General features: G+C 35.4%; 2 protein-coding genes across 2 annotated transcripts in view; both read left to right on the forward strand.

The window, feature by feature from the left end:
• Nucleotides 1-13163, forward strand: part of LOC134585477 (C-C motif chemokine 20-like) — a 194663-nt gene that overhangs the window by 18553 nt on the left and 162947 nt on the right. The gene's annotated exons all lie outside the window — the stretch shown is intronic.
• Nucleotides 258-10097, forward strand: LOC134585476 (C-C motif chemokine 20-like). The gene is made up of 4 exons (XM_063440898.1): nucleotides 258-362; nucleotides 4295-4400; nucleotides 6916-7017; nucleotides 9419-10097. Exons 1-4 carry the CDS (start codon nucleotides 284-286, stop codon nucleotides 9513-9515), a joined length of 384 nt encoding a protein of 127 aa, XP_063296968.1. The 5' UTR covers nucleotides 258-283; the 3' UTR covers nucleotides 9516-10097.

Consider the following 13163-nt stretch of genomic DNA (forward strand, 5'->3'; position numbering starts at 1 on the left):
TAGTGAATAAACCCCAGCTTGTTTCCCATGGCCTTCCAAATAAAAGATTAAACCGGTTTTGTCATCATGGGAAATGCCATCCATAATAAACAATTTAGGAATGACCTTGTATTTGATTTAGAGTATGTTCAATCTTAGGAGGAGACAATGCAGGGGAATTCCTCAAGATAGGGGAGTGAACGTACTCGTGTGATCACTGACTACTACCGTATATAATAACCTGTCCTCAGTAGGAGAGACTAAAACCTTAGCACCTGAACCACGGATACATTGTTAAAGATTAATGACTACTTCAGGGATTATCATGCACGCCTTACCCTTCATCGTTATATCCCTTCTGTGCATTGCTAGTGTCACACAAGGTAAGATGTGTATGTTATTTCAGTGTCCATGTATCAGAGTATATTCAAACAGGATTATTCACTAAATACAGAATTAAAAGAGAATTTCAAATTGTAGAGCCACAGGCTTATTTACAAAAGTAAGACTTTTCAGGGACTCAAAGTGAATTTTACATTTAAGGCAATAATAGTTTAACTGCAAAAAAATCTCCAAGTCAGTTATATAATTCTAGTTTGGCTATTTTGGTCTAAAATTTGAAATTCATTTTGCTTTCTCAAATAGTCTTTCTTTAACCCAGCAATGGAGCCAAAATTTAAATATTCACAAAGACAGGTGTGTTTCATTTCAGGTCAAAAATGAGAAATTCACCACACCGTAAATAGCCTTTCTAGTGTGTATTTGCACATATATTATTATTATTCCTCAAACGCCGGCCCTCCAGATGTTGCTGAACTACAACTCTCATGATTTTCAGCCTATCTATTTCATTGATAGGATCATGGGAGTTGTAGTTCAGCAACATCTGGAGGGCTGGAGTTTGGGGAAACCAAGGGTACTTACTGGTGAGAGGATCTGGCTGGGATTGAGGGTCTGGCAGATTTTGTAGTTAGAAGTCAGTGACATCGCCACTATTGTAACCAGCTGATCCGTGTTTGTGTATATGTGTAATTAGTGCGCTTACATGTGTCAGAGTTTGCTGTTGATAAATAATTAAGTAACAAATATTCATAAAAGTTTGTAAAAGAGTGTAAATCAAATGATGTACAAAGTAGACACCATTTAACAAATTAGCAAACATAGCGCAGATAAGGAGTGATTTATTATATGGACAGACAGGGTATATGTAGTAATATTGTCCTCTTCACTGACATCTCGACTGTCAGAAATCGCAAAGGAAGTGTAATAGAACAGAGTAACTTATTAACTCAGTAGTGTGTTGTTATGCATGTGGTCAGCATTAAATCCCAGACTCTGCACCATGACTACTTAAACAAACATATCATATTCAATAACTACAACAGGAAGCTAATTAAAGGGGACGTAAACAAAACAAAAAAGCATAAACTACTAGCTATTTCTGTTCTGAGGCCAAGTTTTCCAATCCTCCACCACTGTTGATATTTTCCCTAATTGCCCAGGAAGGGGGGCCTTGTGACCATTGGCTGTTGAAAGCAGACGTATTTGCACAGACTTCATATTAACCCCTTAAGGACGCAGGACGCAGGACGTCCTAAATTTAAGATGTACTTACCCGATCGCCGTCGTTCCCCCGGCGGCGATCGGCGGTGCTCCCGTTGTGGGGAGACTGCCTGCAGCCCAGACAGTCTACCCATGGCAGATTAGGACCCCTGTGGCCATGTGATCGCTCAACAGGGCGACCACATGGTCACAATAGGTGTCCTAGTGTCTGCCTGCAGGGGGACTGTCTGTGCTGACAGGCAGGCTCCCTGCTGCTGTAAAATCATTAAAAAAAAATTAAAGTTAAAGTCAATAAAAAAAAATTATTATTATATATGTGTGTATATATATATGATATATAGACATATATTATACCTATATAATATACGTCTATATATCATATATATAATGTCATGCTAAGTGTATTTTTATATTAATATGTACATATATTAATATAAAAATACACTTATAATTAAATTACACACGTATATATATAATATATATAATAACTATATATATTGTATATATATATATTATTATAAAATACAAATAATAAGTAATTTAAATTAAATTAAACATAATAAAAATAATAAAAAAATTATATATCTATACGAAATTTTATTCTAACTGTATTTTGATATTAATATATATATATTTATATCAAAATACACTTAGAATGAAATTGTATATATATCTATGTATATATAAATAAATAAAAAGAATACGAACTATTCATATGTCCATATACAAAATTACATAAATAATTATATAAATATACACGTAGACTTCAAATATATAAATATGCATATATATTTAAATTCTACGTGCGTATTTATGTAATATTTTTACATAATTAAGTTATTTTATTGATTGCAATTTAAGGGACCTGCCTGCCAACCCAGGCCGAAAGTCCAGAGAATTTAATTTGCTATCACTGTATTTTACCCTGTAACGCTCTACGACACCCTAAAACCTGTACATGTTTTACTCGGGAGACTTTGCTGAACACAAATATTAGTGATTCAAAACAGTAAAACATTTCAAAGCGATGATATTGTCAGTGAAAGTGAGTTTTTTTGCATTTTTCACACACAAACAGCACTTTTACTGATGATATAATTGTTGTGATACATTTTCCAGTTTTGAAACACTAATATTTGTGTTCAGCAAAGTCTCCTGAGTATAACAGTACCCCCCATGTACAGGTTTTATAGCGTTTTTGAAAGTTACAGGGTCAAATATATGGGTCAAATATTTTTACATTGAAAATGGCCAGGTTGGTTACGTTGCCTTTGAGAGCGTATGATAGCCCAGGAATGAGAATTACCCCCATGATGGCATACCATTTGCAAAAGAAGACAACCCAAGGTATTGCAAATGGGGTATGTCCAGTCTTTTTTAGTAACCACTTAGTCACAAACACTGGCCAAAATTAGCATTCAATTTAGTTTTTTACTTTTTTCACACACAAACAAATATGAACGCTAACTTTGGCCAGTGTTTGCGACTAAGTGGCTACTAAAAAAGTCTGGACATACCCCATATTGAATACCCTGGGTTGTCTACTTTAAACAAAATATGTACATGTGGGGTGTTATTCAGTGATTTATGACAGATAATAGTGTTACAATGTCACTATTGATACATTTTAAAAATGTATGTTTTGAAACCGCAATATCCTACTTGTACTTATAGCCCTATAACATGCAAAAAAATAGCAAAAAGCATGTAAACACTGGGTATTTTTAAACTCAGGACAAAATTTTGAATCTATTTAGCAGTTTTTTTCATTCGCTTTTGTAGATGAGTAAAAGATTTTTCACATAAAAGTAAAAAAACATGTATTTTTTTCAATTTTTCATCATATTTTTTCATTTTTTAAAAATTAAATTACATGACATTATATAAATAATGGTTGTAAAGAAAGCCCCTTTTGTCCTGAAAAAAACAATATATCATTTGTATGGGAACAGTAAATGAGAGAGCGGAAAATTACAGCTAAACACAAAAACCACAAAAGTGTAAAAAGATGCCTGGTCGCAAATGTACAACATCGCAAAAACAGTCCGGTCCTTAAGGGGTTAAAGTTCTGGACTGGCTAATTATGTCCCAATGACGCTAAAGGAGGGGGAGTTATACCTCCAGCAGCAGAGTAGTTTAACTCCATATGTGCAGTGCTTCATAGTGAAACAGACTCCGGCCACCATGGCCACTTTAAATCACTGAAGTGGTCATGGTACTTGGAGTAACACTTTAAACATTAAATTGTAATGGCTTTAAAAAATGGAATTGTTGCGCCAAAATAGACGCAATTGGAAAAATGTTTCACTTTAGTTGTTTTTCCAATATGGATATTTTTGCCTCAATTTTTCAATAGCATTTTAAATTCATTGTTTATTTGCAGGTAGGTAGCAGACTAAACTGAGAATAATATAGAATGAATGCGTAAATTGCAACGTATGGTCAAAACATTTGCACAGGAAAACTAAGTTGGAATTTTTATTTTCTAATTTGGTAATGTTGGCTTAAAACTTCCAAATCCATTGTCAATTTTCTTTATTTCGCAAGCTGGTGAATTAAACCTCTCTTACCTAAGAAGTGTATGCTTAAATACATGAGCGTGGTAATTCATTGAGCATCAAATTTTAGCACATTATGATTGGCAAAATTCAAGATAAAACAGCTAAGCAGTGACTGGATGTTGTTTTGGCTACAAATCAAAATGTATCAAATAACCCCAAGACTTTACTTATATGTTCTGTTTGATTTTCAGCATTTTCCTGCTGTACCAAATATACAAAACAGTCCATACCTTCGAAGTACATCATATCCTTTTATGATCAGAAATCCACTGAGGTCTGCGATATTGACGCTGTTGTGTAAGTTACTATTTTCTGCTGTTATTAGTTTCTTAGTAAGCAGTTTAATTTTAATAAATCGATTTGCTACATATGTATGTTTATTGCTTAATGGATAGCAATAATTTTATTGATCATAACTAACAAGGATTTTCAATCATACGAAATCCCGTGTAGATTTACAGATTGGAGTGGTTTATTGAGATAAAATACAGCTTTATAGCGAACAAGTAACCTATAGTTTGATAATGTTTCAAAGAAGTGGCTTAGAGTGAAGTTTCAATTTTACAAGTATGTTTTTAAAACAGTCAGCAAGCTGTTGTGTTATGTCATTGTTAAAAGAGAGAGAGACAGAGAGGACTTATAAGATTGTATTGTTTACTATACAAAGTCCAAAAGATTGTTAACACCTTATTACCAATAAAGCGTATAGGTATCATTGCTTTCATTCTGTCTAGCATTGCAAAGCCAACAAAAATAACACTAATATATTTAATACACCCTTAACAAATCAAAGCAGGTCAATCAGTGCAGGTTTTCTGAAAAGCTTACAGGAAAGAGAAATACAGCATCCGAATTCTACAATGTATTATTAAAATACAGATACCTGGTCTTAGCCAAGCAACTATATTTTCTGCATTTTGCCATTATTCACTGTCAGAATGTCTGCATATTACGTATATTTTAAAAACCTACATTCTGAAAATGCTATCTTATTCCTTAAAGGGACACTATAGTCACCAAAACAACTTTAGCTTAATGAAGCAGTGTTGGTGTATAGAACATGCCCCTGCAACCTCACTGCTCAATCCTCTGCCATTTAGGAGTGAAATCACTTTGTTTATGAACCCTAGTCACACCTCCCCGCATGTGACTTGCACAGCCTTCCATAAACACTTCCTGTAAAGAGAGCCATATTTAGGCTTTCTTTATTGCAAGTTCTGTTTTATTAAGATTTTCTTATCCCCTGCTATGTTAATAGCTTGCTAGACCCAGCAAGAGCCCCCTGTATGTCATTAAAGTTTAATTTACAAAGATATACAATTGTTTAAAGGGACTCTCCAGCCAACCCGTTTTACTCACCTGGTTCCAGCGCCGGGAGCCTCAAATTACGAAATAGGCGGGCATGAGCAGGGAGAAATCAGACGCTTCCATTTGGAAGCGTCATTGCTCCCTTGTGCGCATGCACGGCTTCGCCACACATGCGCACATACTTCAGAGGGCGGCATTCATGCCGCCCTCTGAAGTCCTTAGCGCACTACCGCGCATGCGCGCGGTGTGTGCGGCCGCGAGCTGAGCTGAGTGACAGCTCAGCTCGCGGTCTTTGCCCGCCCCCCTCCTCTGCTGACAGGCTGGAGAGAGAAGGCGCGCACACAGTGCCTTCTCTCTCCTGCACACGTCAGACGTATTTTAATACGTCTGATGTGTACAGGGCCTTTTTAGGGCCCTGCATGATAGGAAGTCCCTCTGGTGGCCGTCTGAGTGACGGCCACTGGAGGTATTCCTATCAATCAATGTAAACACTGTATTTTCTCTGAAAATATGGTGTTTACATTAGATTGCCTGCAGGGAGCTATAGATCATACCTGAACAACTACATTAAGCTGTAGTTGTTCAGGTGACTATAGTTTCCCTTTAAGGTATATTACAACTGATTAAAAGTGAAAACAGTTTTTTTTCATGCAGGCTATGTCAATCAGAGCCAGGGGACGTGTGACAAGGGCTGCATAAACAGAAACAAAGTGATTTAACTTGAGCAATGAAACCTGAGAAGCATGATCTATACACTAAAACTGCTTCATTAAGCTCAATTTTTTTAGGTGACTATAGTGTTCCTTTAAATATATCATACATAGCAGAACATCTAACCACTTTATTTGTGATACTTTTTGTAACACTAACTGTATGCTATGAAATGATTTTCTGTGCACATTTCAAATTAATGTTACCCATATTTAAAGCAACACTATAGACACTATAACAACCTCATCTTGTTGAAATTGTTATAGTGTCTTCAGACTTACCCCCCCTCCCCCTTGTCCTATCCACCAAAGCCCTTTATGTTAATAATTAGACGACTTTGAAGCACAGTTTATATACAAGCTTTTAAACCATCTGGGTATAAGAGCTGTGACTTGTCATAGAGAATTATTCTACTTAATGATTCTTTATGACAGAATTATAGGTGCACTGCTGCGCATGCGCCTATGGTCCCCAATGCTCCTCTGAAGAGCATTGGATTGGAACGTCATCAGCCAAGTTAGTGACAGTAGCAGTGCCAAGTCTCCATTGGCGCATTAAAAAAGGTGAGTAATTTTGTTATTTTTAATTCGTTTGTTGTTTTTATTAAAATTGGTGGACCCTTGAACTATTAGGCACATTAATACTATAGCGTTAAGAATACAGAAATGTATTCCTAATGCTACAGTGTTCGTTTTATGAAGGGTAACAGTCAAGGTGATAAAAGAGCTCTAGACTCATGATAACGAGTGATTTGTTGACTAAGTTTTTTTGTTTGTTTTTTCTTCTCCTCCAGTTTTAGGGTAATTCCTAAACCATGTAAATATCTGGAAAAAGTTGAAAATATCTGCGCAGATCCCGAGCAGGACTGGGTTAAGAACCACGTGAAAGCTTTGAAGTGAGTATTGCACCATTTTGGCAACAAGCAATAGTTAGCAAATAAAGCAGAGCATGTTGCAATGACATTTTATATAGCTAAACATATGGGTGCATGGAACGGTAATTATTTAAATAAACAAATTCCCACATTAGCAGAATTTACAAAATGAGCAGGTTGCCCATAAAATACACTTAATTACAGTATAGTTTGTGGGCACATAATTACAGAGGTGGGTTGTTGGTATCTGTATTTTAAGATATCTCTGTGTTCTCTGAAATGTATTCACTAAACAATAGATGTAATAAATTGAAAACCACATTGCAAAGGTTAGGCAAGAATTTAAGAAAAAAATCAAAAACTCCAATTTACTTTTCAAACCACCACCATTCACTATTAAGTGAATAAATCCCACGGGGTGATCATATGCATTGGTTAAACTGTGCATGTTAAACAAGTGGAAGAACAAGATAAACAGCAATGTGAAATGATTATAGCTGTTAGCCAAGAAACTGTCAGCTCTCTAACAACTAAAAAGCATTTCAGTTTCCTATTTCCTCATCGGCATTCCAAATGTCTGTATATGCGAAACGCGCCGTTTAAATTCACACTATTGTTACTGAAAAAACATTGTGTGCATCGCTTATATGAATCAACCTACTAGCCTGCTATATAGGTGTAATATAGAAATTAGTATTCAAGAATCTTCTAAAGATTAAGTGGGTAATGTATAAATAGTGTCATATTCACGTACATTTTCTAATGTATAAAACTGTTACTTCATCCTTTTGTACATTGGAGATTTGTTTTACACCTCATCTGTAATGCGTTGAAATAATCAGTTTTTCCATCAATTTTTAACTCCTGTTTTGGATTTTTGCTCCTTTCTTTTCCTAATGCTTGTACCATTGATTACATTCACAAACTAGAAAAGCTACAATTTCTGGGGAAATTGTGTGAAGTGTTCTTGCCTCCACCAGTAGTCTACAACTGGAGTGAGCGGAGTAACTGTTATTATTTATATAGCACATTTAATTACAACGTTGTTGCACAGTTACATTAAACCATACATTTATAAAAACATTAGCAGGTGTACAAAAGGCTTTGTATATGACATCACTTGCTGCTGCAGCCTGGCACAGGTCAAAGTATTTTGGCGATTGCCATCTTCAAATGGTCGTATTTTAAAAACTATACATCCTACAGCGAAGAGCTTTATATTGTGAGAATCACAAGACCCAGACCTACATTTTGATGTATAGTATGTCTCTGAGATATTAACAATGAAGGCACAGTCGCAGTTTAGAAATTGCCCTTCAAATGTGAGCTTTGCAGAGTGGAGTTTCAATGAATGTCAATGGACTGCGTGAGTTGCAAACAAATGGTCATATTGTGAAAACTATAAAGACTATGGCTTGGCTGTGGACATTTTTAGTGGCAGCAGGGATAGCTGAACGTTTTGATATAAGATTTGTGTAGATGGGCCTGAAAATGAGGGAGTGGTGGCAGTTTAGAAATCATGTCCTGATTTTTCAGCTTTTGCCAGCTCCCACTCTAGCTTTGCCATTCATTCCTATGGGACAAATTTCGCCACATGAACGACGATATTCCGAGAACCATTCGCCGAAACGTTCCACAAAGTAATAGCAATCCGATCGGGAACAATCTGCACATTTTGGTATATTTTTGTCTATGTAGTGTAAAAACTGTGGGAGGAGTTAGGGTGGCAAATTTGGCTATAATAATATATATGTGAGATAACATTAAGTGGTCTTGCTATGCAAGAACACTTAAATAAGAGTGAGTGATATACAAAAAAAAAATAGAGAGACATTTGTAAAAGATTTATTTAAATGTCTTAATTAAAAATAATGAGAATAAAAAAAAAAGGTAATACTACTTACCTGTCTCAGAAAAACATCACTATGACCAGGATGGAAAATGTTTATAGGAAAAAAAAAAAGGTTTATTTTTGCACTTTGTTTTTTGTGCACTGGAAGCAACATGTTTGTTAACCAAAACAATGAACCGAAAGTTAACAGGAAAATAAAATAATTCAAGTGAGGAATATTTTGGTGCAAATAAGGGAAAATAATGGGAAAAGCATCATAAAATTCAATTAAAAGGTAACATGATACTTTTTGTAAATAAGCCCCATAGTTTTTACATTGAATCCACATACTGAAATAACATATTATCTAAATTCTATCAAGTAGGGGCTATTTACTAAGCAAGAACTTTTAAAGTTTATGTTTGTGTTTGCATTTTCTTTAATTCTATGATGAATTAACCACTAAAAATAAACCACCTAATGCACGTGTAGCATATTTAATATTAGATACATTTGAACTGATTATTTTATTTACTTTTTTAACATTTAGTATGTTTTTTTTTTGTTTTTTTTTGTGTATGTTCATTCTAGGAATTCCACAAATAAATCAATAAAGAAGAAAATTCAGAGGATGAAGAACAAATGTGGACGGCGCACAAAAAAGCAAAGAAAAATGTCTAATAATTAGACATTACGCCTGAAAATATGCTGTTTCTTTAAGCCATATTGCTTATGGCAAACTCTTCATCCAGTTGGATTTTATTTTCTTTATTTCTGTTTACCTTTCAAGCTTGCAACAAACGCAGAAGCAGAAAAATAAAAGGCAAAAAATAAAGGCAAATAAATATCCCCACCATCCACTGTCAGACTCACTTATTGTCAAGAGACAGTCAAAGGCCAGCCCGTCACCATCACCTGTCATAACCAATCTTTTCAGAAAATCAGTAAGAATATGTCATTTGCTGGAATCACTGACTATTTCTGGATAACAACAATTCCCTAACCATCAGTTTTCTAAATTGCAGAGAACTATCTTTTAACAGAAACTGGCTGTTGTCTGTTATTATACACCAAGAACGATGTTATAAACATTTACCTCTTATGTAGTAAGAGAGTTTATTGACATAAATCTTCGCTTGCAACTGCTACATAGGCCACGTTCAAAAGGGACATTTTGAAGCTACCATTCTGGCGCACTGACCATTTTGCACCAAACAGTAATGACACACGATGGATAGTGTATTCATTTTGTCAATTGTGCTCTGAGACAATACTTTACATCAATGTTGTGTCAGGATGGCCGAGCGGTCTAAGGTGCTGTGTTCAGGTCGCAGTCTCCTCTGGAGGCGTGGGTTTGAATACCACTTCTGACATTACTGCTTTTGGGAAGACTAGATGGGCCGAATGTTTCTTATCTGCCGTCACATTCTATGTTTCTATGTTGCCCCACAACAAAGTGGCCGGGGTCAATCCAACAGGCCAAAATACTCTAGGACTGTACCGTACATTTTCCATTTTATTAGAGTATTTGTCTTGCCAGTAGGCATTGTTGCCCCCTTTAATTTAGCTGTGTTTTTTAAGGACGTCCTTATCATGACAATTATATTTTAAATGTGAAATTCCATACAATATTGCAAAACAGTGAATGTACTAAGTCAATATTCAACTTGAATAATTATTCTGAAATGTCGCATGCCATCAATTGACACCAAGGACATCTTTTATGTCCACATCTGGAAAGCCGACAAACTTTATTTTTTAATTCTTCTTATTTATTTAATTATACATTGTATAATTTAATTTTATAATGTATAAACTAGATTCACGGCATTCCATAACATGTCTTTAATATTCTTAACCCCTTAAGGACCAAACTTCTGTAATAAGAGGGAATCATGACATGTCACACATGTCATGTGTCCTTAAGGGGTTAAAGAGGAACTGTCATTGCCCATTTACTATCATGTTTTCCCATACAGTATATTGGACAAATATGTGTTTCGGAGCTGTAAAGAGATAAGATTAAATGCAGAAATACGCACCTCTATCCTACACATGGGTGCCTCCATCTTAGCTGTCTGTCATTCAGTCACTGTTATAGACTCTGTCCTTTGTACCTGGCAGTCAGCATAGAGCAAGCATATTGAGAAAAGGAGAAATGGAAAAAAAATAAATGAAAGAATTCACCATTTTATTTACAATTCTTGTCTTTTCTAAACTGTTTTAAGATGTAATTTGTTAAAACTTAAATCTAAATGTAAAATATTAATTGGAGTTAGCTATGATTTTCAATACTTTACTCAATGGTGTAAATGACACAGAAGTGACAGTTCCCCTTTAATCCTTTATGTCTGTTTTCATACGCATATGTACTTATTACATTTCTAGAAGTCTCTGCTTTTTTTTAGCGGAACTCTTCATATCTTCTTAGCTCATTGACCTAAAAAGTCAGAATTTACAGTTTCCTCTGAAACTAAATACATTTTTTGTGTGTCGATTCATATTGCATCGTAAATGTAACTTAGCTTCTTGAAGCTTGAAAAAAAATGTTTCCATGTTTTCATATGTGCAAAATAAATGTTCATTAATAAACAATGAATCTATGAATTGTGAGAACATGTGTTCATTTATACTACAATACCAGATATTTCAAAAAACACGAACGGGCATGGTGTTGTATCACTTGTTAGGCTGCTGGAGCTATCTTATACAGTGTATTGTGAGTTTTTATAAGTGAACTGTAGCAAATTGTACTGTCTGGATACATAGGGTTAATTCACTCAACTAAGAATTGGGGATTTTAGGTTAACCCCTTAAGGACACAACTTCTGGAATAAAAGGGAATCATGACGGAATATTTCCGTCATGTGTTAAACAGGAGCATTCTCGGGCAGCTATTTTTCGAGCTCCTATGGTATGACCTAAAATCTTCACTTCTCAAAAATGAGGATATTGGCAAATAAGCCTTATATAATTACTTTGTAACTGTAGAGCTGCAGAAATGAGAGCGACAGATTCAAGAATAATATGTGTATTCCAGTACTAAAAGCTGACAAAATACAAAGCCTCAAAACCTTTTAAAATCATTTTCAGCCCGGTGTATTCAGCAATAACTACCACATCCTTCTTGTTGCCTTCATACAATTTACACCTTCTTAACAACAACAAAAAATATATTTTTTATAGCTTATAGGCATCCCAAGAAATTTATGGTGGGGAGATAATGCCACACACCTTTTAAGTCTCATTGTCCTTTAATGGGTAATGGAGATATTTTACCATTTCAGCAAGCTGTTACCCTCACTGCTCATGTGAGCAATAGTCTGCTCACTGTAAAGCTAAAATAGATGTTTATCAAACATGATTATGTACAAGAGAGATTTCCCAAGGAGCCTGTTGGTGGGTTATGATTGGGGCATCACTTTAACTGATAACCTCATGTAACCCCTCCAGTGCCTCTGAGATCATATAAACTTGTATCAATTATTTTAAATTAAGAATATGGTTTGTAAGGTTAAGTGTTAAATTGAAATGCATTTTTGTAACATATAATATAATCCTCGAAATAATCCACTGGGGTTTTCAAAATTGGACATCCTAGCATTGAACAGGCTCGTAAGGGAAGGGTTATCCGAAACCATGCACATTTGTGGCAAATCAATGCATCTCTATGCAGAGCGTGTAGATGCTGACCTTCAGTCCTGCAATTTTTGCATGACCGAACCCGGAAGGTCCCTCTAGTGGTTGTCCGAGTGACAGTCACTAGAGGTGGAGCTATAGAGGTGGCATTATTCTCTGAAAAGGCAGCATTTACACTGATCAGCCAGTAGGGACAGGCTACATGCCCCAGAAACCATACATTAAAGGGATACTCTAGTCACCCAGACCACTTAATGAAGTGTCCCTTTAATATATTGAAGACTGTTGTGTAAGAGCATATAATGTAATTAATTGGCTGCAATTGTATAAGATAATACAAACTATACCTAAGTGACCTGTAGCACTGTGTGAGAGTACTGTTTCTAGAGGCAGATAGATAGAAAAGTGCTTCTATTGGCAGTGTTTAGTGATAGTTATTCTGGGTTTTGTGACAATATTAACCCCTTAAGGACACATGACATGTGGGACATGTCATGATTACCTTTTATTCCAAAAGTTTGGTCCTTTAGGGGTTAAAGACTTTAAAACTGAAACTGACTGTAAATAGGTAAGGTAACAGAAATGGAATGATATGCTATTTTAAAAGGACACTCCAAGCACCATAACCAGAAAATCTTTTAAATCCTCACCATTTTCTTTCTTAGTCATCTTAATCTGGAACACTCAGAGTCCCTTT

Source organism: Pelobates fuscus, chromosome 2 (genome assembly GCF_036172605.1).
Source record: "Pelobates fuscus isolate aPelFus1 chromosome 2, aPelFus1.pri, whole genome shotgun sequence".
Lineage (NCBI taxonomy): Eukaryota > Metazoa > Chordata > Amphibia > Anura > Pelobatidae > Pelobates > Pelobates fuscus.

Coding starts and splice junctions, on each gene's coding strand:
- LOC134585476 (XM_063440898.1), top strand. CDS start 284: ATGACTACTTCAGGGATTATCATGCACGCCTTACCCTTCATCGTTATA. Junction 363..4,294: donor CATTGCTAGTGTCACACAAG/GTAAGATGTGTA, acceptor TTTGATTTTCAG/CATTTTCCTGCTGTACCAAA. Junction 4,401..6,915: donor TGCGATATTGACGCTGTTGT/GTAAGTTACTAT, acceptor CTTCTCCTCCAG/TTTTAGGGTAATTCCTAAAC.